Source organism: Saccopteryx leptura, chromosome 10 (assembly GCF_036850995.1).
Source record: "Saccopteryx leptura isolate mSacLep1 chromosome 10, mSacLep1_pri_phased_curated, whole genome shotgun sequence".
Lineage (NCBI taxonomy): Eukaryota > Metazoa > Chordata > Mammalia > Chiroptera > Emballonuridae > Saccopteryx > Saccopteryx leptura.
The window spans coordinates 14046704-14068904 of NC_089512.1; the positions used below are offsets into that span (position 1 = coordinate 14046704).

Consider the following 22201-nt stretch of genomic DNA (forward strand, 5'->3'; position numbering starts at 1 on the left):
TGTTCCCTGATCCCCTCGTGTTTGTGAGTGGTGTAGTTACTATGCTGAAGGCAACATGCCAGAGGGCTTTGTACCATGGCCTCCCGTGACTCTCAGAGCAGTTCGCTGTGATAGGTAGCAGCTACTGTGGGGTTCTACGGAAGACATAGGCTGCCCTCCGGGTTCACTGGCAAACCTACAGGGGAAGGCTTGACTAGCTCCTGAGACGGAGCCAACCAAGAGGCTGTCTTTAAATTTGGGTCCACGATGTCTGGGAGCCGCCATCGGAGATAGAATTGAGATTGATTATAATTAAGTTGCCGGGACCCTAATCAACTGTATGGGTCCTGGGGTTGAGTGCTCACGTGCACGTCTGAAACAAGGAGAGCCCCAGAGGCTGGTGTGGGTTGGGTGGGGGGATCCTAGAAGAGCAGAATCCAGAATACACATGGGGCGTTGCTGTGTCTGCAGCCAGCCCAACCCACTACGGTGGAGGAGAGCACTTGGCGTGCCCTGAGCTTAGAGAAATCTCAACATCAATTACCCTTTGTTAAGAGAGAAGCATCCAGCACTTCTACCCCAATGCTCAGCCAGCGATCCTCTTCAATTTGACCTTCTGTCATAGGTCAGTCTTCATAGACTACTTGACAGTTGTATTTCTCCTTTTAAATAAGTACGTTTGGCATCTGCGTGGTTTTTAGAAACTGGCTTCTCTCTGAACCTCAGCTTCCACGTCTGTAAAAAGGATGTGGAGATGATTAAATTATAACATTTGGAAAGCATTTAGGAGAGAGAGGCACTCAGTAAGTGCTCAGTAAGTGGGGAATATTGTTTTTATTGTTATAGATAATTGGTCAATGAACTTGGCTAACGTGAGTCCTCCTTTGATAGACGACTCTACAGGTGATGCCAAAAAGCTCAGGTTTTCAGTCTGTCTTCTTGATACTGACTCTCCATCTCCTGGTGTGAACTTGCCAAGAGCTTGTCACCTTATGGTACCATGTCTGAGCAGTCTGCTAACTTTCCCCAAGCCACACCCTTCTGCACGACACTCTGAAATGACAATACTATCATCCCCATTTAATGGGCAAGAGAAACTGAGACCTAAAGGGACTAGTGTCCAAGCTCATCCAGCTTATAAGAGAAAGTCCAGGCTCTGATCTCCAGTCTTCCTGCAACCCTGGGCTGCCTCGCCCCCCATGATCAGGGGACTGTGCAATTAATTGATGGCCTTCTCTGTTCTTGTTGCAGCCACTGCCCTAAGGGTTACTTCTGCATGAAAACATCTTCAAACCCAGATTTTAACTACACCAGCTTTGATTCCTTCGGTTGGGCTTTCCTCTCACAGTTTCGCCTCATGACACAAGATTCCTGGGAACGCCTCTACCAGCAGGTATTGATCTGCATGTCCCCACGCAGACGGGGCTGAAGGCTAAGGGGTCAGCTGCAACGTGGCTGCATTTCTCCTGGAGGATCCTGACAATGTCAGGGGCCCATCTACCCTGCCTGCATGTCTCTCTTCTTTCTCCTGAATCTGCAGACCCTGAGGGCTTCTGGGAAAATCTATATGATCTTTTTCGTGATTGTCATCTTCCTGGGCTCTTTCTACCTGGTCAACTTGATTTTGGCTGTGGTCACCATGGCGTATGAGGAGCAGAACCAGGCAACCCTTGATGAAATTAAAGCCAAGGAGAAGAAGTTCCAGGAGGCCCTCGAGGTGCTGCACAGGGAGCAGGAGGTCTGTGAGGGGGAGAAGCTTTATCGCCTGTTGCAGGGGATACATCCTTGGGCAGAGGTCTGGACCAGTCACTGGGACTACAGCTCATTCTCAGGACTTTTAGGAAGATTTGTCTTACCTCGGGGACAATCTTAGGTCAGGTTTTTTTTAAAAATAAATAAATAAATAAATAAATAAAGCAATCAATCAAACCCAAGTGAAGGTGTTCGGGAAGTGACTTACTGAGTGATGCTCCCAGAAGAAGGAAGTGAAGGAAGCAGGATGGAGTGGGGGGAGAATTAAATGAGAAAGTGGCGTCAGCTAGAGACTATATTCAGCCCGAGCCCCTGGGAACCGCGGGGCATGACTTGTACCCCAGAGTTAGCCCTACTAACCTGAGCTGGCCACTACACCTGCCCCAGCCAAACATTCCGTCAAAGGAAGCTTTCTGCAGAATGCTGCAGCCGTGAACCGGGAGCAGCTGGCGATGAGGGTACCGAGCTGGGAGGAGGGACCTGGGCAGGTCCTCACCAGGGTCTCCTCCATGGTGGGAATGAGGGAGGCGACCCCTGCCCTGTCTCAGTCCCCCCGCCACCCGGGACCTGCTCTGACCTCCTGGGTTTCAGATGCCCGCAGCTCTGGGACACCCGCTGTCCGGGGAACTCACAAGCCCCACTGGATCCTGTTGTCTGCAGCTGCTGCTGCTCTCTCTCCTCAGGTGCTGTCGGCCCTGGGGATTGACACAGCCTCTCCCCACTCCTGCAGTGGGTCGCTTTTAGCCTCCAAGGGTGCCGATGAGAAAAGGCACAGAACGAAGCCGAGGGTGTCCGAGGGCTCTGCAGATGACAACAGATCACCCCAATCCGAGCCTTACAACCAGCGCAGGATGGTAAGGGGTGCAGGTTTGTGCTCTAACGATGGCCCGCTTTTGCAGCTGTTGTGGGCAGTAGGGTTACCACAGGGAGATACCTGGAGGCAGACATTAGGAAGCTGATTTAGTAATCCAGACCCCCCACGTTGTGGCCTACCCCAGGACAGGGTCATTGTGGATGGGGGAAGGAGGTAGATTATAAGGACTTTTAGGGGTAGGGGTGGAATCAACAAGACTGGGACTGTGGGATGTGGGAAAAAGAGAGGACCCCCAGGTTTCAAGATTGGGCCATTAGACGGGTGGTGATTCTCAGATGGGTGCACTGGAGGAAGAAGCCAGGTGTGTAGGGATGTGGTGAACCCATTTGGGGCATGGTGTCTGAGGACCTGTGGACATCCAGGGTCAGTCTCCTTCTGGTGGTGCCTTGGTCTGTAATTCCGGAGCAGGGAGGGAGGTTCTTGTCCTTGGTGCTGAAATCATTTGTATGCTTCTTTCTGACCTCCTGCCACAGCTCCTATAGCTCAAATTCCCACCTGTTGTTGGCACAGAAGGTCCTAGCACCCGCCTGTGGTGCAGTCCAGTCTAGGAATAACTTCAGTGCCTCACTTCAGATCCTGCAGCCAGTCCGCCCCCCACCGTCACCTCTTCCTCCGTCTCTAAGATTCTCTATTCTCGCCAAGTTTCCTCCCATCGCCTTCCTCTCCTTTCAAAGTCCCGTGTGCCCCACATCTGCCCTCTCCACAGGCCTGAGAGATAATAACCCCTTTGTGGGAAAATAATTTCCACTCTAATAGTATGGGGAAAGGAATCAAAACGGCTAGTTTTCAGGCCTTCTGACTTTCCCTTTTTTTCTCAGTCTCTTTTCCTATGCTCCTCTGAAGGATAAGTTACTTCTTGAAATTCTGTCTGTCTAACCCTCAGACTATGTGTGCACATAAGTACACAGACATGCTCACGTGAACGCTGGCCTCAGAGACACCCGCACTTCTGCATTGATGAGAGTTTGTGCCCCTCCCTTTCTTGCTCCGCCTCTTGCACAACACCTGGTAGGCACAGGGCGCAGTTCAAAAGATGTTCCCAAGGGGGCTGGACTAGGGCTTTGACAATCAGAGAACAGGATGAATCACAGCTTCCGCAGAAATGTCAATGACACGCTGATTTTGGGCCTTCATTTCCCCCATTCAGTCAGCCCCACATAAATCAGCACCCGGATGGCCAATAATTGTTTGGTGTATGTGTTTATCTCTCCAGCTAGGCTCACCTTCAGAGGGAATACAAAGAGGAATTCTGTCTTGTTAATTTGACAATACTGGAGGCTCGATATAAAGAGATGACTAAAACACATTCCCTTTCCCAAGGACTTCCATTCAGAGGGAGGAACCGATATAAAAACAGCTCAGTGTTAAATCCTCCATTAGGGATGCGTACATGGGTTTTGAAAGGTAGAAGAGGAAGCACAACTCTTCACGGGGAGTGAGGGTAGTCAGGAAAGGTTCCACTGGAGAAGGGAATAATTGGAGTGAATAATCAATAATGGGTCGGTCCTTCAGTGATGGAGGACTTGGCGAGTTTTAGGAGGCGTCTTTCCCAGGCACAAAGAAGGACATGTATAAGCAAAGACAGGAAGGTACCATATGGGTAGTTCTTTAATGCTAATTGACTTCCTGGAGTCCATTCAAGAAGGCATCCCTTCTTCGTTCCCAGGTAGAGTCATGTGGTAAATGCACCACAGGCAGTCTTATATGAAGCTGTTTTCTTAGCACCAGAAAAGAGAATGGTTGGGAATAGCTAGAAGAGACACAGCCAGGGTTTAGGAGGACCCAGAGCAAACCAGTTGGCCTGCTTGGATGATGCATTTGCAGGCAAGTCTGACCCTCAGATTCAGAAGCCATTGGCCACAACAAGTTAATTCCGAAATATTAATTGATGGCTAAGGGGGCACTGCCTGCCAAATATGCGACCAGAATGTTCTTCATTGGTTTGCTTAGTGCCCAAGTGCAAATGACAGTTTTCCAGTCCTTACTAAGCGTTTGCTGACTCTGCTCCTTTGCTTCAAAAGAGGGAGGGACTTGTGGATTTTTTGAGTTCCACAATCCTTGGACATATGTTCTAGGCTAAGGGTGCTCTGTTTATAATTGCCAGGATTGCAATGATCGTGGCTAAACAGCATTGGGTTAAAAATATCAAAAGAAGGAAACTTCAGTTCTGTGGGATAAGGGGATAAATAAGGAGAATGCTCATTGACAAGATGTCCCAACTTCAGTTAGTTTAGTAAATAAAAGGAACTGTCAATGTAAAAAAAAATATGTTTAAACCTGTAGAGAGTTTTTATGAGTTTATTTGAGCCAAGTGGGTGACAACTGCCAGGAAGCAAAATCTCAATGGACTGAGAAAATGCTCTGGAAAAGGGTGGTTTTACCATTTATTTTATACATCAGACTGAAAGGGGAAGTCGTAAGGAGGTTACGTGAAATCCACTGGTGAGCGATTCGGGAGGAACCAGGGCAATCTCTGAGATTGGATAAAAAGTACAATGAAGAGACAAATACTTCTGTCACGTTGATGGGTGCGGGGTAGTTAAGAGCGAACATTCGCAGCACACACAGATGGTAGGAGGGCAGTAACAATGAGTTCTGTGCTTTCGTGTTTGCTGGGAGGTTGTGCTCCTGAGGGGTCTGGAGAAAGAGAGTGACTCTGACGTGACAACACTGTGTTATGTTAGAGGCAAAAAAGACACAGACAGGCTCAGCGAAGGTCAAGACTGACCTTTGTCAGGGCAGATGCCGGCCTGGGGCATGACTACCCGCCCTGACTCGCTTTCAGTTAGCGAGTTTTAACCTCAGACCATCCTGTGTGGTTCCTTCAGGGCTCGGCGTCTGTAAGTCCCGCCCACCGTGCAGGCCTCCCCTGAGCTTGTCGGGTTCAGTATGTGGCCCCCTTTCTGTCAACAGAATTAAGGAAGAGAGAAAAATTTAGCAGTCTGTATGATCAGAGTTTGGTAGGAAGTCAATGTTTAGATTGTAGGAACAGTTTTATGACCCATGTTCATAATTGATAACTTGTTATGGTCAGGTGCCACAGTGGTCATGGGGACGAGCCAACCCAGCATACTGTCTCGTCTCTCCGGGGGCTCTGAGCCTATGAATTAGCTCCTTTTCTCTGGCAACTGGAAGCCACACAGTTCCCTCAGAGGAAGAGTTTGATGGGAAATGTTTATTGATTTGGAGGAATGTCATTAGTCTTCCAGGAAATTGGACTGGAGCCCTCTCTTCAATCTCCCCGTGGTTGTCTGTTCAAAGTTGGCCTCGAGGGATCCTGGAAGCTCATTACAGTACAAAGCTCTTGTCTCCGCCTTTGCCCCATAAACTCTCACGTTGGTGTAGGCTGAATCTAATGAAGTGTGGAACCTAATTTTCAGGCAATAAAGTGGACTCAGTCATTTACCAAGCATGTTCCAGAACCGGTACACATAATAGAGTCGCCTGAGGTCACAACTTAGCCTGTGGAGCAGCCCGATGGCCAAAGGCTGGCAAAGAGCTGACACATCTGATTGAACTACAAGGCTGTCCTCTAACACAGTGGTCCCCAACCTTTTTTGGGCCATGGACCGGTTTAATGTCAGAAAATATTTTCACGAACTGGCCTTTAGGGTGGGACAGATAAATGTATCACGTGACCGAGACAAGCGTCAAGAGTAAGTCTTAGATGGATGTAACAGAGGGAATCTGGCCATTTTTAAAAAGTAAAACATCGTTCAGACTTAAATATAAATAAAACGGAAATAATGTAAGTTATTTATTCTTTCTCTGCGGACCGGTACTGGTCCGTGGCCTGGGGGTTGGGGACCACTGCTGTAACACGTCCGTGGCCATTAGGACCTATTTCTTGATCTTAGGCACCCTGTAATCTCTCATCTTTCTTGACTTTACCCCGGGTGTGCCCAGAATACTTATTCCTATTCTCTCCCCGTGTTTACCTACAATACCCCTTAGGTCTGTATCCTTCATTTGCTGCTGGGAGGTCATGAGAAGAAGGGCAGGAAACGGGACTGAGTGGAGGGAGGTGCTGAGCTCAGGACTTTCCCGCAGGACGAGCTCCCAGCCTCCTCCTCTCCCGCTCCTCTGGGACAATGCCCAGTCTTTCCTAGGTCTCGCCTCCGGGAGACGCCGGGCCAGCCATGGCAGTGTGTTCCACTTCCGGGCCCCTGCCCAAGACGGTTCATTCCCCGATGGCTTCACGGACGACGGAGTCTTTCTCGGAGACTACGACAGCTATCGGAGCTCCCTGCCTGGCTGGGGTGCCGGCCAGCAGGGCCCTCTTCCTCGAAGCCTGCCAACGCAACCCAGCCACCCTGGGTCAGGGCACGGAGAAGATGGGCAACCCACGCTGCCCCCTAGCGAGCTGGGGCCTGGAGTCACGGAAGTCTCGGTGAGGCTGTGCATGTTCTAGACTTTTGGGGGCTGTCCTCTAGCTAGAGACCTTGGGCCAAGAAGCCCTGAGTGTCACCCATGGAAAGGTCCTTTAGATATCATGCTGCCCATCACCTCTCATCTACCCCCATTTTACTGACAGGGCAAGTGAGACCCCGAGAGAGAGGGCGGGTTTACCCGAGGTCAGACAGGTTCTCCGGTTTGTTCTGTCCAGAGATCCAGGTTATTGTCCAGTTGGTCCTATGTTCCCTTCCGTGTTTCTCTGTCCCCTCTCACTACCGCTGCTGTCAGATGGTCCTGCTTGCTCTCTGGATGAGTATGAGAACAACTGAGGGCTCTCTTCCTGCCTGTGGCTCTGTGAAGGCTGCCCTGGGCTCGGCAAAGGGGACCCAGAGAGACCCTGGGGGGTGCCCTGCGCAGATCTTAGCAGCAGCAGAATATCCCTTGCTTTCCTCAGAGAAGCGATAACTTGCCAAAATACACCATGTCGGCAACAGTGACTAAGTGGCCAGCACCCTTAGTAGAATCGTCAGAGAGTGTAGTGCCAAACCAGGGACTCCCTGTTGAATCGGGAGCTGCGACGTATTGCGAGCTCTCTGCCCGGTTGCAGTTATGATGCTGCCAGTGTTTTTCAGTTTCCCTCTCTGGCTAGCCAAGGACACAGGGCAGTTTGCAAGCAGACCTGTGAACAGCCCGTTCTAGGGCTCCCCTGGCTTGGATGAGTTACCCCGGCTCCATTTCTGATGGGATGCCAGCAAGAAACAGATGAACCACTGCAACGGGCGGCTGGAGAGAGTTTAGTGGAGGACTTACAGAGTGGGGGGTGGGGCTCTGGGAACCAAGAAGGGACAGTGAGGTCCCTGGAGACCAGAGCAGTGGGAAGCTGCACCTGCCTAGGCTGCACAGGTGAGGGGAGGGACCAGACCCAGGACCCAGCAAGAGCTGCCACAGTGGGGAGAGGCGGCCTGAACGATCGTGTGTCTCAGGCGGAGAGCAGCAGCCAGCCCCCAGCCGCAGCCCAGCAGGGTAAAGCCAGGCGGTAGATACTGGACTCCCCTCTCCTCCCGGCCTCTCATCTCCTTCCTGTGCCTCCCACTGGCCGAACCTGACCAGCACCAGTCGGTGAGGGTGATGCAGTGTGTACAAGTCACCCTCCCTGGGCACAAAGCAGGCAGAGAAAGGAGAGTAAGTCTCCAACGACCAACAGAGAACCACCGGCACAGAGTGCCAAACTCAAAGCCGGTCGGCACGGGCCCCTCGGGGGTGCTTTAACATTCTAGAAAGTGTCTCATTCCCGAAAGTTTGTTATGGATCCCTAGATTACCACTTTCCTAGAGATTCCCACATTGATGCATTTTCACTAAATTGTTTGACTTGTGCAATATTACGTCTTTAAGGCCTCCTGTGTCACGGGAACCTGGGTTTCGGTCACTGTTGTGTCATTTACCAACTGAGTCACCTTGAGCAAACCCCTTAAACACTCCAAGCCTCCATGCCTCCCCTTGTAAGAAGGCTCCTCAATAGCTAAAGGGTTAAATGGAATAATAAAGTACTTGCATTTATATACAGGTGTCTGACAAGTAGCAACAGCACCTGCTAGTATCTTTGGTTGGGTCCTCATGGTTGGAAACTTTCTAAACTTCATATTTATTGAGCACTTACTGTATACTTATGAGCCTCACTTATGATAGGTGCTCAATAAATGCTCATTGAACCTGGATTCTGAGTGGTTAGTACGGCTCTGCATCAGCTGCCATGGGCCTCAGACTCCTCACGTCCACGGTATGTGTGTGGCTAGAGTTAGGGGCCTGGCAGGGAACCCAGAGAGAACTTCCCATCGAAGGCCCAAAGAGGGAATCAGAAGGATTGTGTCAGACAACTGACAACTGGACAGTCAAGACACATAAATGTTCCCTCAGAAAGAAAGAGATTGTGGGCCCTGGCCAGTTGGCTCAGCGGTAGAGCGTCGGCCTAGCGTGCAGGAGTCCCGGATTCGATTCCTGGCCAGGGCACACAGGAAAAGCACCCATCTGCTTCTCCACCCCTCCCCCTCTCCTTCCCCTCTGTCTCTCTCTTCCCCTCCCACAGCCAAGGCTCTATTGGAGCAAAAAGATGGCCCGGGCGCTGAGGATGACTCCATGGCCTCTGCCTCAGGCGCTAGAATGGCTCTAGTCACAACAGAGCGACGCCCCAGAGGGGCAGAGCATCACCCCCTGGTGGGCATGCCGGTGGATCCTGGTCGGGCACATGCGGGAGTCTGTCTGACTGCCTCCCCGTTTCCAACTTCAGAAGAATACAAAAAAAAAAGAAAGAGATTGTGTGGAGTTAGAACCTGGGTTGTATGCTGGGGAAGGAAGTGGGTCTGTTAGGAGGAAGGTCCATAGAATATGGTGGAGTGGGAATTCTATGTGACTGTCATATGCATAGCCCAGAAGACATCTCATGATGACTGCCTGGCCCACCGCCCCTTCTCCCACTGGTGGAGACCTCAGAGACCCTGAGGTGGACCAGCCCCACCTGCTGCCCAGGTCCCTGTCCCAGGAGTTTGCAGAGCCTCGAGGGATCCCGGGTCCCTCTGTGAGCTGCAGACCTGGGCCCTGGTTGCACCCAGCTCGGCGTCCTGGTCTTCATGCCTGAGCTCTTACTCCAAGTTCAGACAGCAGCCCGGTACTCAGACTGCTGAGCACCACAGCTTCGTGGGGCAGCTCCAACTACGTGAGACTGGCCGACAAGAGGCTGAGTGACCTCTCTCTGCCACTGAAAACTTCAGGTGGGGGGAGTGTCCTGACTCTGTTTTTTGTCCCAGCAGGCATTTGAAGCAGGACAGAAGAGGAATTTATTATCAGCGGAATACTTGAATGAACCTTTCCGAGCGCAAAGGGCAATGAGCGTGGTCAGCATCATGACCTCCGTCCTCGAGGGTGAGTGCCACTCGTTGGAAGGTCGCTGGCACGAGCCCCGAAGTGAGCAGCAGCGGGGTCGCGCCAAATCCGAATTGAAGGGCACCCATCTCTGGGGCCTGGGATCCTATGTGCTCCTCTTTTTTGTACATTGGGCCCCATCACCCTTAATCAATGTGGGCTTTGTTTTTTTTTAATGTGGATAATTTTTCAAAACCAATTGAATCCAATGGATGAAATGCCCGAGTCCATCTCTTGTTCAAATTAACATTGGCTGCACATGTATCCACAAAACTAGGTTTTAAGAACCGATCCGGCAGGCGCCAGGAAACGGTAAGAGGCCACGCAGGTATGCAAGAAATTTAACAGTCTCCAGTTTTCAAATGTGGCAAAATTACTCTGCTGTGCTCCTGGCTGTAAATTTTACAGTTACAACTTAATGTCAGTCTCAAGTCCCCGGGATGCTGATCTTTGGAAAACAATTTAAATAAATTAGTCAATTTAACGAAATTATTGTGAATTCAGGGTGTCACTAATTGAATGAGAATCTATTCCGTCTCCCCAGGGACGCACCTGAGTCCCAGCCGCTCACACCGTGCCAAGGGAACAACCAACCCTGAGTCAAGGTCACCTACCCCTCAAGTTCCCAGAGCATGGCTGCATCCTCCTCCCCCTGAACACAAGGCCTGTCTTCTTATCCAGCTTTGATTTTGCCTCAGGGGGTGGACAATATGGCCTCAGTCATGTTCAGTTATTTATCTTCCCTGGATGAATTGAATATGCCCTGGGCTAGAGAAGGAAGCTTGGATATATTAGATGTGTTCTGTAAAGAAGACCCCTGGGCTCTCCTCCCAGCACTGGGCTGAACCCTAACTGCTGGTAGACAATATAAACAAACAAACAAACATGCTTAAGGGGTTGGAACCCAAAGCCAATCTGTGCCTTGCTTCCTAGGTGAAGCTAGAGGGAATAGGCCTTAGAGCAGGGGTCCACAAACTTTTTACACAGGGGGCCACTGCACATATCTTATTTTAAAGTAAAAAAACAAAATGGGAACAAATACAATATTTAAAATAAAGAACAAGTAAATTTAAATCAACAAACTGACCAGTATTTCAATGGGAACTATGCTCCTCTCACTGACCACCAATGAAAGAAGTGCCCTTTCCAGAAGTGTGGTGGGGGCCGGATAAATGGCCTCAGGAGGCTGCATGTGGCCCACGGGCCATAGTTTGGGGACCCCTGCCTTAGAGAGAGACCCACAGGCCCAGCCAGCATGGTGCAGAAACGGTAGAGTAGAATGAACGGGTAAGGTGCCTGGGTGGAGAGGTCCCCGAGGCAGCCTCAAGGAGCGCCCAGTGGCCCCACTCGCCCTCTGGGGAGCTAGGGAAGGCCGTGAGTGAGAGCCAAGCAGGGAACCTGGAGGCGCAGAGAGGGAGCAGCCACCTACACGCTCTCCCACAGAAGCCAGCCTAGGAACCATGCTGACTCAATTAAATGCCCTTGGCAATGACCAAGGACCAGCACGACCCTCCCTCCCCCCCGGGGGGGGGGCCCCAGAACTCCAACACAATCTCAGATAATGAAGTAATCACAAACACTGAATTGACCAAAACAAATGCCCCAGGTCAGCTCCTTGATGTGTTAAGTGAATGCAATTATGGGGGAGGGGAAGACCCTTAAGTTACATTTCTTGCATACCTGAGTTTGTCTCTTAAGATAAATGTACACTCCAGTAACAACAGTGTGTATACACTCATATTATTTTTTCTCATTGATGATTATTTAACAATTACTTTTCATTGTAATAGTGTCTGCACACCTGATGCCACATCCCTGGTCTTTTGTTGGGCAGATGGGCTGCTGGGATTTTTGTTGTGGTGGTGGTGGTGGTTGAGTCATCAGACAGCAAATGTTAAGTACAAACAGTTTGCTTTTGCATTTATTCCCCAGAACTATCAAGCCTCCTCCTTCCCTCTTTTTTAATGTATTCACTCATCAACAAAAATTTGTTGAGCCCTGGCCGGTTGGCTCAGCAGTAGAGCGTTGGCCTGGCGTGCGGGGGACCCGGGTTTGATTCCCGGCCAGGGCACATAGGAGAAGCGCCCATTTGCTTCTCCAGCCCCCCTCCTTCCTCTCCGTCTCTCTCTTCCCCTCCCACAGCCAAGGCTCCGTTGGAGCAAAGATGGCCCGGGCGCTGGGGATGGCTCCTTGGCCTCTGCCCCAGGCGCTAGAGTGACTCTGGTCATGGCAGAGCGACGCCCCAGAGGGGCAGAGCATCGCCCCCTGGTGGGCAGAGCTTCGCCCCTGGTGGGCGTGCCGGGTGGATCCCGGTCGGGCGCATGCGGGAGTCTGTCTGACTGTCTCTCCCCATTTCCAGCTTCAGAAAAAAAAAAAAAAAAAATTGTTGAGCACCTGCTATGGGGCTGGCATTGTTCGGGTTGCTGAAGAGTCAGGGGTGAACGAGATTGAAGCCAGTCCTCACGGAATCCACGTCCTGGGGGCCCGAGTAAGACATAAGATAAACACAAAGAGATATCCAGATAGTGACGAGAAGTAAGAGAAGAAGTTACGTAAGAAAGGAGATGGAGAATAAGAGGTTACAGAAGGGGCTGTTTTTAGATGGGGCGGTTGTGGAAGGTTCTGTTCCCTGAGACCAGAAATCTGGATGAAGTAAGGGAATCGGCCTGGTGAGGACCTTGCAGGGGGGGGGGGGGGGAGTTCCAGACAAATGAACAGCGAATGCAATGCAAATTTTACAGCAATGAACAAAAACGGGTGCCCGAAACTCATCTGGACTTAGGTAAAAACAAAGGCAGTCTCGGTTGGTTGAAAGGCCGTGGGTAGGAAGGCACACAGGCCGCGAGCCCAGCTGTCTGGGTTTGCATCCTGGCTCTGCCACTCACGGTAAGCTGTGTGATCTCAGGGCTCCAGGAGCATTCTGTGCCTCAGTCTTCTCATCCATAAGGCAGTGGAATATACAGTAGGTTAGGAGTTCCACAAGGGCAGAGGTGTGTCTGTTTGGCTCACGGCTGGCTCTCCAGTGCCTAGAAGGGAAGTGCTTGGCACATAGTAGGTACTCAACAAATAGTTGTTGAATGAATGATAAATAAGTGTGATGCACAAAGGTTCTATGGTGTGTGTGTCGTGGGGGGGGGGGGTGTTCTAATTTATAATGACTGGAACTGATGGACAGGAATTGTCAGATGCCCTGAGGCAAGACAAACTTCCCCTCAAGGAAGATATTGAGAGAGTAGACTGGGAAAGGCAGGAGAAACAGTGATATTTTTAAAAGAATCTGAGTAAAGGTGACATTAGGTAAGGTCAAAGGGGTCAAAGGTTTTTGAGCATAGGGCAGATGAGCTGTGATCTTTTCTGGTTGAGCGTTATGTCTTCTATACCCGTGGAATCCATGAAGGACACTTGATGCTGTCAGAATTGTGATAGAATTTACAAAGGCCACCACTTTGAGGGGTGGGGGGCATCGTGCTTGAGAAAGTTTGGCCCAAGCCAATAAGAACTTGGCAGCTCCCTGAAGTTGAGGAAGGTGAACTATCTATGCTCGGCATACAAGCTAAGACTCGACAGTTTTCCAAACCAGAAGACCAGAAGCAGGAGCACAGCATGAACACAACCCAGTCTCTGCCCTCACACTGAGTGGGAGAGGGGGACATGGACCCAGTTACTGCTGGGGCACTGAGTTGTAAGAGGCGCCCAGTGCTAAGCGAGACGGCAAGTTGAGCCAGGGGTTAGGGATGTATTCCAGATAGAAACAGTAGCAAGATCCCCGAAGCAGAAGAGAGCGTAACCCCTGAAGAAACAAAACAACCTGCTGGAGCTGGAGCTGGAGCACAGAGAGCCAGGAGGAGAGAGGTTTAAGATAAGCCTAGAGAGGTGCACTGGGGCCAGACCACAGAGCTTCCTAGACCAAATTAAGGATGTTGGACTTTGTCCTAAGAGCAGTGAGGTGCCACTAAAGGACTGGAGGCAAAGGAGCTACATTTGCATTTTATAAAGGTTACTCTGGATACACACAGAGAACGCAATTAAGAGGGAAAGGGCGTTGGCAGGGGAACCAGTTAGCAAGAAACCAGGGGAGAGAAGGCAGTGCCTGGACTCCGGGGTGGTGGCAGTGGGGGTGATGGGAAACAGAAGGATCTGAGGAAGGAGAGCTATCTGACGAGCGCAGGATTCAAGACTTGGTAGCTCACATTGTCTGGCATAAGCAACTGAAGGGATGCTGGTGCCGTGACAAAGGGAACACTTCAGGGGGGACCCGGGGATCCACTGGGGAAAGGTGAGCGGGGAAGATCCTGAGTTGAGTCTGGAACGCACTGAGTTGCAGGAGCCCCTGCGACACCCAGGTAGGGATGCCCAGTAGGAAGTCGGTATATACACAGGTCTAGAGCTTAGAAGTTGAGAGTGGCCTAGAAATACATAACTGGAAGCAGTTTGAATATAGACGGTAATTTTGAAATGGTGCAAATGGGTCGATGACGTTAAGGGAATGAAGGAAGATAAGAAGAAGACCGGGGACAGAGTTCTAAGAAACACCCACATTTAATGATTGAACAGAAGAAATGGAACCAGCAGGGGAGGGCTCAGAAGGAATGCCTAGAAATAGGAGAAGACCCAGAGGACCAAAACCCACAGTCAAGGGTCTAAATTCCTTACGGAAAAACAGAAGGGTCAAAAGAGGCAATGCTGTAGAAACATCAAGTAAGATTAAGTCCAGGGCTTTAGACATAGGGATATCTTTGGTGACTGGGCAAGAGAGGATTGGTGGAATCGGGGAGGGGGGGGAGGCAGACGCCACCTTGGAGGGGGCTGAAAATAAATGAGAGGTAAAGAAGTGGAGATATTATACATAGACAACTTTTTCAAGAAGTTTTTCTGTGAAGAGGAAGAGATAGTATTGTAAAATGACACTATGGTGTAAGTAGAGTTGAAGGAAGATTGTTTGGTTTTCTTACGTGGCTTTTTAAAAAGGACACTTACATGTTATTGGGGAGGATCTGTGAGAATGGGAGAGAGTGAACATAAAGGAAAAAGAGAGAACTTTCCATAGATCTTTGAAGTGGCTAGCAAGAGAGAATGCACAAATGAAGACATCGGCTGTTATTGCAGGGGGACACCTCTTTAACAGTGACAGAAGGAAAGGAGAAGAGTCCTTTCTAAAATAGTATTTTTGCAAAAGAGTTATGATCATGTTGCAAGCTAGCAAGGGCATGATTCTTTTAGTCTCTGTATCCCCCACCCCTCCCCAGACAATCAAGATCAGCAAAGTTAAGGCTGTTGACAAAGCTGAATCTCTTCCTGTCCTGCCTCACGGATAGGCTGCTTCCTGCCACAATGGCGTCCCTGTAAGATTCTTCACTTAGCGCTACTTCCGGTGCTTCTACTTAGTGCCAGAGAGAGGAGTGGGGAGAGGGAGATGGAAGTTGGAGGAAGTGAGAAATAAATGTCTGGAAAGTTGAAGGGCTGGACTGAACTGGAGAAACATGGCAGGATTTCTGGGCCGGGACAAATTGGGACTCATGAGTCCCTAGTGGGACCAGTCAGCACAGTTGTGTACTTTTCCCAATCAGGTCCAGCTGATCGGGTGCAGGTGGAGAGAAATCTATGCTTTGGGTTTATTCAGGGTTGGGGTTCTTCCGGACAGGTACAATGGAAGGGAGAGAGGGGCAAGGGTATTGAGGGTGTCTGCAAAGGAATAGAGAGATGGACAGGGACTCTACCCTAGGTAAGTTGAGAAGTAAAGGCATGAATAGGTGATGAGCAGTTAAAAAGTGTAGGGTCCATGGTTTGGAGGACTGGATGGGGACAGAGACTGGATTGGAGCTGCTGGACTAAAGGAATGTCAAAAAGGAGACAATAGTAATCAGAGAAAGGGAAGGCTGAAGTGGAGATTGGCAGTGCTGGCTGTTAGTAATGACCTGGTCTAGGGATGGCTATAGGATGGGGCTCTGAGGTGACATATGACTGACAGCTGTCATTGACTACACCTGTGATGCAGAACTTGAGGAGTCTGAACAGAGGTGCCCACCCTGCTTGATCAGCTTGGCGAAGAAGTATCTGATCTGGGAGTGCTGCCCCACGTGGGTGAAACTCAAGAAGTTTCTGTTCAGGATTGTGACGGACCCCTTTGCGGAGCTCGCCATCACCTTGTGCATCGTGGTGAACACAGTCTTCATGGCCATGGAGCACTACGGCATGAGCCACACCTTCGAAGTCATGTTCCAGATAGGCAACATTGTGAGTGTCCGGCAGCCACTGCCCGTGTCACCGTGGCTGGGGAGCTTGGGGTGGGGTGACGGCATGCCCTCCTTGGTCGGAGTGTCGGTCTAGTGAGCTGGGAGCAGAGGAGCAGTGTGGGAGATGCGTGGACACTGAGTTCAGGAAGTCAAGTCCAGAGGACCAGGCTGAGCCAGAGGAAATCGCTTTGGGATGAGTGAACACAGGGAAGTGGACCCAGAAAGCCCCGACCTAGGGGCGACTGGATCCCCCTTTACAGAACTCAAGACAGCCACTTGAATTCTCCTGACTTCAGATGTCTCTACCTTGAATTAAGCATACGCATCACTTTCCTATGTAAGGACCAGTGTGGACAGGCCAGCTTTCTTCCAGACAAGGAGAAATGGAAAGAGAGGGAGAGAAGTCAGCATAGACCACAGAGGGCTTTATGGTAGAGAGTTTTGGGTCCACGCCCCCATTTTACAGTTGGAAAAGTTGAGGCAAGGGAGAGAAAAGCCTTTACCACTGTGACAGAGCAGGGTGCCATTTTTAGAAAGCAAAGAAAGGCAGGTCTTTATTTTTTGGTGCCTACAATGAGTCAGGTGCTTTAGAAGAGTTATCTCAGAATCACAGTACTCTGAGGTTATCATCACTGTCACAGCCCAAAAGAAAGCAGTAAGACTCAGAGAGGTTAAGTATCCTGCCCAAGGTGTCACAGCTGGTGCAGGTGAAGCGAGAGTTGAACCAGGTATCTCCAGCACACAGGACCTTAACCCCATCCCCCACCATGCCACAGAGAGCACTCCATGGGTGCGTTTCGAATTACACAGTTGCAGTGTGTGGCATTAGCCAAGTCCATTCAACTCTCACTTGTCCCTTCTCAGTAAAAAGGATGCAATCCTGTCTCTCAGGCTGGCGACAGGCTTTGATGAAAGCAAGTGAGAAAAAAGCTACTGCCCCCGATCTCTGCTCTCTTCTTACCTGTCTCCCTTCCCTGCTGGTTGTTGTGTGACCTGAGCCCGGTCCTGACCTCTTTCAATGTCAGAGTTCTGTCCTGAGACAGTTCAAGATGCTCAGAGATGTAAAGAATCTTAGAGACAGTGTGTTATTTTTGTTCTTGCTAATAGCTATTATTTATTAGTGATGACTGTCTGCTAGGACCTTTGCTGAGACCTGAACATGCATCGCCTCATTTTTATGTCCGTTATCCAGATGAGGAGATCAGGGTACAGAGAGGATGCGTGACTTGCCCAAGCTTACACGAGCTAGGGAATGGCTGAGTTGGGATTTTTACCTGGGTCTGTGTTGCCCCAGAATCCATGCTTTTAAACTACTGAAGTAGATTGGCTTCTCATTAACGTAATTATGTAATAATGATTATCCCACGGTTATCTGCTTACTCCCCTTCTGCCACCACTCATGTGCAAACACTGAGGCGTGCCGTGAGCCCTGGTCCAGGGATTTCTCTCGGCTGCCACACTGAGTGTTCCCACCCCCAATCCTTCAGGAGCCCGCAGATCATGTAGAAACTGAATAAAGACAAGGTAAAAAGATTTGCTATTTTACAAAAAATAAAATAAAATAAAAATAAAAAAGGCATTTCTCTGCCACCCTCTTTGTCACTGTCCCCTGACCCCGTGGACGCTTGCTGAGATGGATCCTTGTTCCCCATCCGCAGGTCTTCACCATGTTTTTTACTGCTGAAATGGTCTTCAAAATCATTGCCTTTGACCCCTACTATTACCTCCAGAAGAGGTGGAACATTTTCGACTGCATCATTGTCACCGTGAGCCTGATAGAGCTGAGCTCGGCCAAGAAGGGCGGAATGGCGGTGCTGCGGTCCTTCCGCCTGGTAACGTTCTCTCTTGGTGACTTGGGGACGCTCACCCCGGGGGAACAGATCATGTCCTTCGGGGACCCCACCAGCCAGTTCCCTCCTCCGTTTCCATCCCTGTGGGAGGCAGGCAGGGCATAGCTTCTAGAAGCTGGAGACTTGGTGCCTTTCACTTACTCAAAGTGGGGGCATGCCTTCTTCTCCTCTCCAGCCTGGGTCCCCTCAACTGCCCCCAGAGGGGACTTGCCAGCACCCTCCTGTCCTCTTATCAAATGACAATAACAATGACAGTCATAGCAGCTACTGTCTCCTAAGCACTGACCATGTGGTGGACACAGTACCAATCCCTTGACATAACATGCCTTCTTTCATACTTACAGAAACCCTCAGAGAGAGAGAGTTGCTTTTAGTATCATGCTGGCTAGATGAGGATTACTGAGGTGAAGGGTCACTGAATGATGACCCATAGCCTCTGGGCTGCTGAGCAAGAGGGCACACCTGCATTTCAACGCCAGATTGATTGACTCCAGGGTCGCAGCTCCTCCCGCCTCACGGAGGTCATCCTCTCATTCTCCAGGGCCCCAAATCTTAGCCCCCCCCCATGTCTCACACGCCTCAGAAACTGCCACCTACAAGCCTCATGGCCTGACTCTTCTCCAAAAATCAACTCTGGGGCGCCCTCTGCAGGACGAGTTCTATTCAAGTCGCTGGTGCCCCACTGCCCACAAGCTACCCCCTCTTATAAGAGCCACATCTGTCAGAGTGGTCAGATTGCCAGGAGAGTCTGGGGTCCCTGGGGGTCTCCCCATTTCCCGGGCCATCTGGAGAAAGTGTGGTGTCTCACTGGCTCTTGGGAGAGAGCCAGAGGCCGAAGACATGGCATGGTTTGTTAGCACAAGGTGTGTTTGTTCTCAGTCCTCCCTCAGTGCCAACAGGGGGCCAGCCTGTAGCTTTGGAGAGATGACAAAATGAAGGGGACAGTGCTTGGAAATCTCACCCAGCGCATTTCTAGGTCAGAAAGCCTGCTTGGGGCCCTAGTGGGGACCCAGCACTGAGCCCCGGGACCTGGTGTAGCTGCCTCAGGGTGGCAAACGCCAGTGCCCACAGGAACCAGGCAGGCGCTGGACTAAAGCTGGCTGAGGAGGAGACCTCAGCCCTAGGTATCTGTCCCACGGGACAGGCAGGACGACTCCGTCCGACCTAGGCAGGCCCAGCACAGAGCACAGCTCCAGGGAGGGGCTCGTACACCGAAATCAGTGTGACTCGTGCCAACAGTGGCCCTGTCCATTATTGTCCAGGCTTCCAATTTTTAATGAGAAACCAGAAATCCAGCTTTTTATGTGAATATTTTTAATATTGACTAGTAATTTAATTAAAAAAAAAAAAAAAAAACCACTCTAAAGGCCAAACACCATGTCCTGGGACACATTCGTGCCATGACCCACTGGTTGATGACATCCGCCTGAGGTGATGGTGCCCCCACCATCCTATGGAGGAAAGGGGCAGCGTGGGCCCTCGGGGCTCTTTATCCATAACCTGGAAACATGAGCAGATCGGAATCAAGTCACATTTTTAGAAAGACAGATACCTAAGTATCTAGAAAAGGACAAGAGGCAGACGCCTAAGCTCACGGCCGATGTGAGACGTTTGCGTTGTCAGTGAGGAAGCAAGATTCCATGCTCCCGAGATCCTGGGAGGGCCTACAGTTACTTTCCTAATAAAATATGAATGTTTTTGGTACCCTTGGGGAAGCACAAGCCTGGTGTTTTAAGGTCTACGTGCTACTTTCGTTCTGATTCCGTGAGGCCTATAGTCTCAATCCAGAGCGGGCGGGGTTACGCCGCAACCTGGGCCCGCAGAACTCCCTGGGCACCTGCTCCCTGTCCCCACCTCCCTGATCCTGACAAGCCGATAGGCTCTCCAAACCCTAACTAGGGCCGCCAACCCCACGCTTTAGCGTCTTTCCGTCCTCCTCTTCCCCCCATCTTCACGTCCCTCCCTCATTATCTGGCTTAGATTTGATGGTCCATTAATATTTCCAGGCCCCTGAAAATAAACCCAGGCACCTTTCCCTCCAGCCCTTCGCAGTTTGTGTTTGGCAGAACCCCCTCTCGGACTTGAAGCCAAGCGTTTCTCTCTGCCGCGTCTGCTCCCGCGCCGCGGACAGCACTGCAGAAAGCTCACACCGCCTGGTTTTTCACTAGCGAGCTTTATTCTTTTTTTTTTAGAACAGCTTTAGATTTTTCAGAAACAAGCAGATGGTGCAGACTTCCCATACCCACCCCACCCCCATACGTACATACGCACGCACCGTTTCCCCTGTTACTATCGTCCTACGTTAGTATGGCACGTTTCTTACAAGTGACTCTTCGGTGGTTTCCCAGGGCTCTGAGAATACAGTCCAGAGTCCTTGTGGAGGTCCGTGAAGTTCCGCATAACCAGCGCCCCCTACCTCTTCAGTCTCCTCTGGCTCGTTTTGCTCCAGCCAGAGGCCTCCTGTCCCTTCCTCACAGGACAGAACCATTCCCTTCTTGGGCCTGTGAGCATCTGTTCCTCTCGTCTTTACTTAGCGCCTTCATTCTCATCTTTCTTGGCTTAACTCACACAGCACCTACTCCGGGAGATCCTCCCCAACCCCGTTATCTAAAGATGGATTCCCTCATCAAATTAACTTGTTCTTTTTTTGGTTTTTTTGTTTGTTTGTTTTCACACTTTACAGTTATCTTGATAGTCCATGAGACAAAACCCAGAGTTCCCTGGTTCACCATTCTATCCCAAGAGCCGAGAACAAGGTCCAGCACAGAGCAGAGACTCAATACATACCTATTGTTGACTGAAAGAAGGAAGGATAGAAAAAGAGGAGAGGAAAAAAAGGAAAGAAGGAAGAAAAGACAATTGTCTTCATTTTTGCTTTTCCTTCCTTCTCAAAATAAAATCGTTTCTTTCCCGTCATTTAGAGCCTTCTTCTATTACTGTATCCATTGGTCCACCCTGTACCAATGCCACACCATCTTTTTATTTTTAAATTAATTTTAATGAGGTGACATTGATAAATCAGGGTACATATGTTCAGAGAAAACATCTCCAGATTATGTTGACATTTGATTATGTTGCATACCCCTCACCCAAAGTCAAATTGTCTTCTGTCACCTTCTATCTGGTTTTCTTTGTGCCCCTCCTCTCCCTCAATCCCCTCCCTAGCCCCCCCGCCCCCATTACCATCACATTCTAGTCCATGTCTCTGAGTCTCATTTTTATGTCCCATCTATGTATGGAATCCTATAGTTCTTAGTTTTTTCTGATTTACTTATTTCACTCAGTATAATGTTATCAAGGTCCATCCATGTTGTTGTAAATGATCCGATGTCATCATTTCTTATGGCTGAGTAGTATTCCATAGTATATATGTACCAAAGCTTTTTAGTCCACTCATCCACTGACAGACACTTGGGGTGTTTCCAGATCTTCACTATTGTGAGCAATGCTGCCATAAACATGGGGGTGCATTTCTCCTTTTGGAACAGTGCTATGGTGTTCTTAGGGTATATTCCTAAAAGTGGGATAGCTGGGTCAAAAGGCAGTTCGATTTTTAATTTTTTGAGGAATCTCCATACTGTTTTCCACAGAGGCTGCACCAGTCTGCATTCCCACCAGCAGTGCAGGAGGGTTCCCTTTTCTCCACATCCTCGCCAGCACTTATCCTGTGTTGTTTTGTTGATGAGCACCATTCTGACAGGTGTGAGGTGATATCTCATTGTGGTTTTAATTTGCATTTCTCTAATGAGTAGTGATGTTGAGCATTTTTCATATGCCTATTGGCCATCTGTATGTCCTCTTTGGAGAAGTGCCTATTCATTTCTTTTGCCCATTTTTTGATTGGATTGTTTGTCTTCATGATGTTGAGTTTTACATGTTCTTTATAAATTTTGGTTATTAACCCCTTATCAGACGTATTGTCGAATATGTTCTCCCATTGTGTAGTTTGTCTTTTTATTCTGTTCTTATTGTCTTTAGCGTGCAAAAGCTTTTTAGTTTGATATAGTCCCATTTGTTTATCCTGTCTTTTATTTCACTTGCCTGTGGAGATAAATTGGCAAATATATTGCTGCAAGAGATGTCGGAGAGCTTACTACCTATGTTTTCTTCTAAGATGCTTATGGTTTTATGGCTTACATTTGAGACTTTTATCCATTTTGAATTTATTTTTGTGAATGGTGTAAGCTGGTGGTCTAGTTT

The 22201-nt window shown here is 49.7% G+C and overlaps 1 protein-coding gene and 1 long non-coding RNA gene across 4 annotated transcripts in view; one reads left to right on the plus strand and one right to left on the minus strand.

Moving 5' to 3' along the window:
- Positions 1-22201, minus strand: part of LOC136382571 (uncharacterized) — a 420231-nt gene that overhangs the window by 270104 nt on the left and 127926 nt on the right. The window lies entirely within an intron of this gene.
- SCN10A (sodium voltage-gated channel alpha subunit 10) overlaps positions 1-22201 on the plus strand; it is a 97283-nt gene that overhangs the window by 30570 nt on the left and 44512 nt on the right. For 2 of the 3 annotated variants that reach the window (XM_066352121.1, XM_066352122.1), the window contains exons 8-14: positions 1231-1372; positions 1520-1717; positions 2415-2585; positions 6705-6995; positions 9807-9918; positions 15914-16152; positions 17810-17983. In XM_066352121.1, the coding sequence (XP_066208218.1) occupies positions 1231-1372; positions 1520-1717; positions 2415-2585; positions 6705-6995; positions 9807-9918; positions 15914-16152; positions 17810-17983 (1327 nt within the window). The remainder of the gene's footprint in view (positions 1-1230; positions 1373-1519; positions 1718-2414; positions 2586-6704; positions 6996-9806; positions 9919-15913; positions 16153-17809; positions 17984-22201) is intronic. The other variant, XM_066352123.1, reaches the window with a different exon arrangement.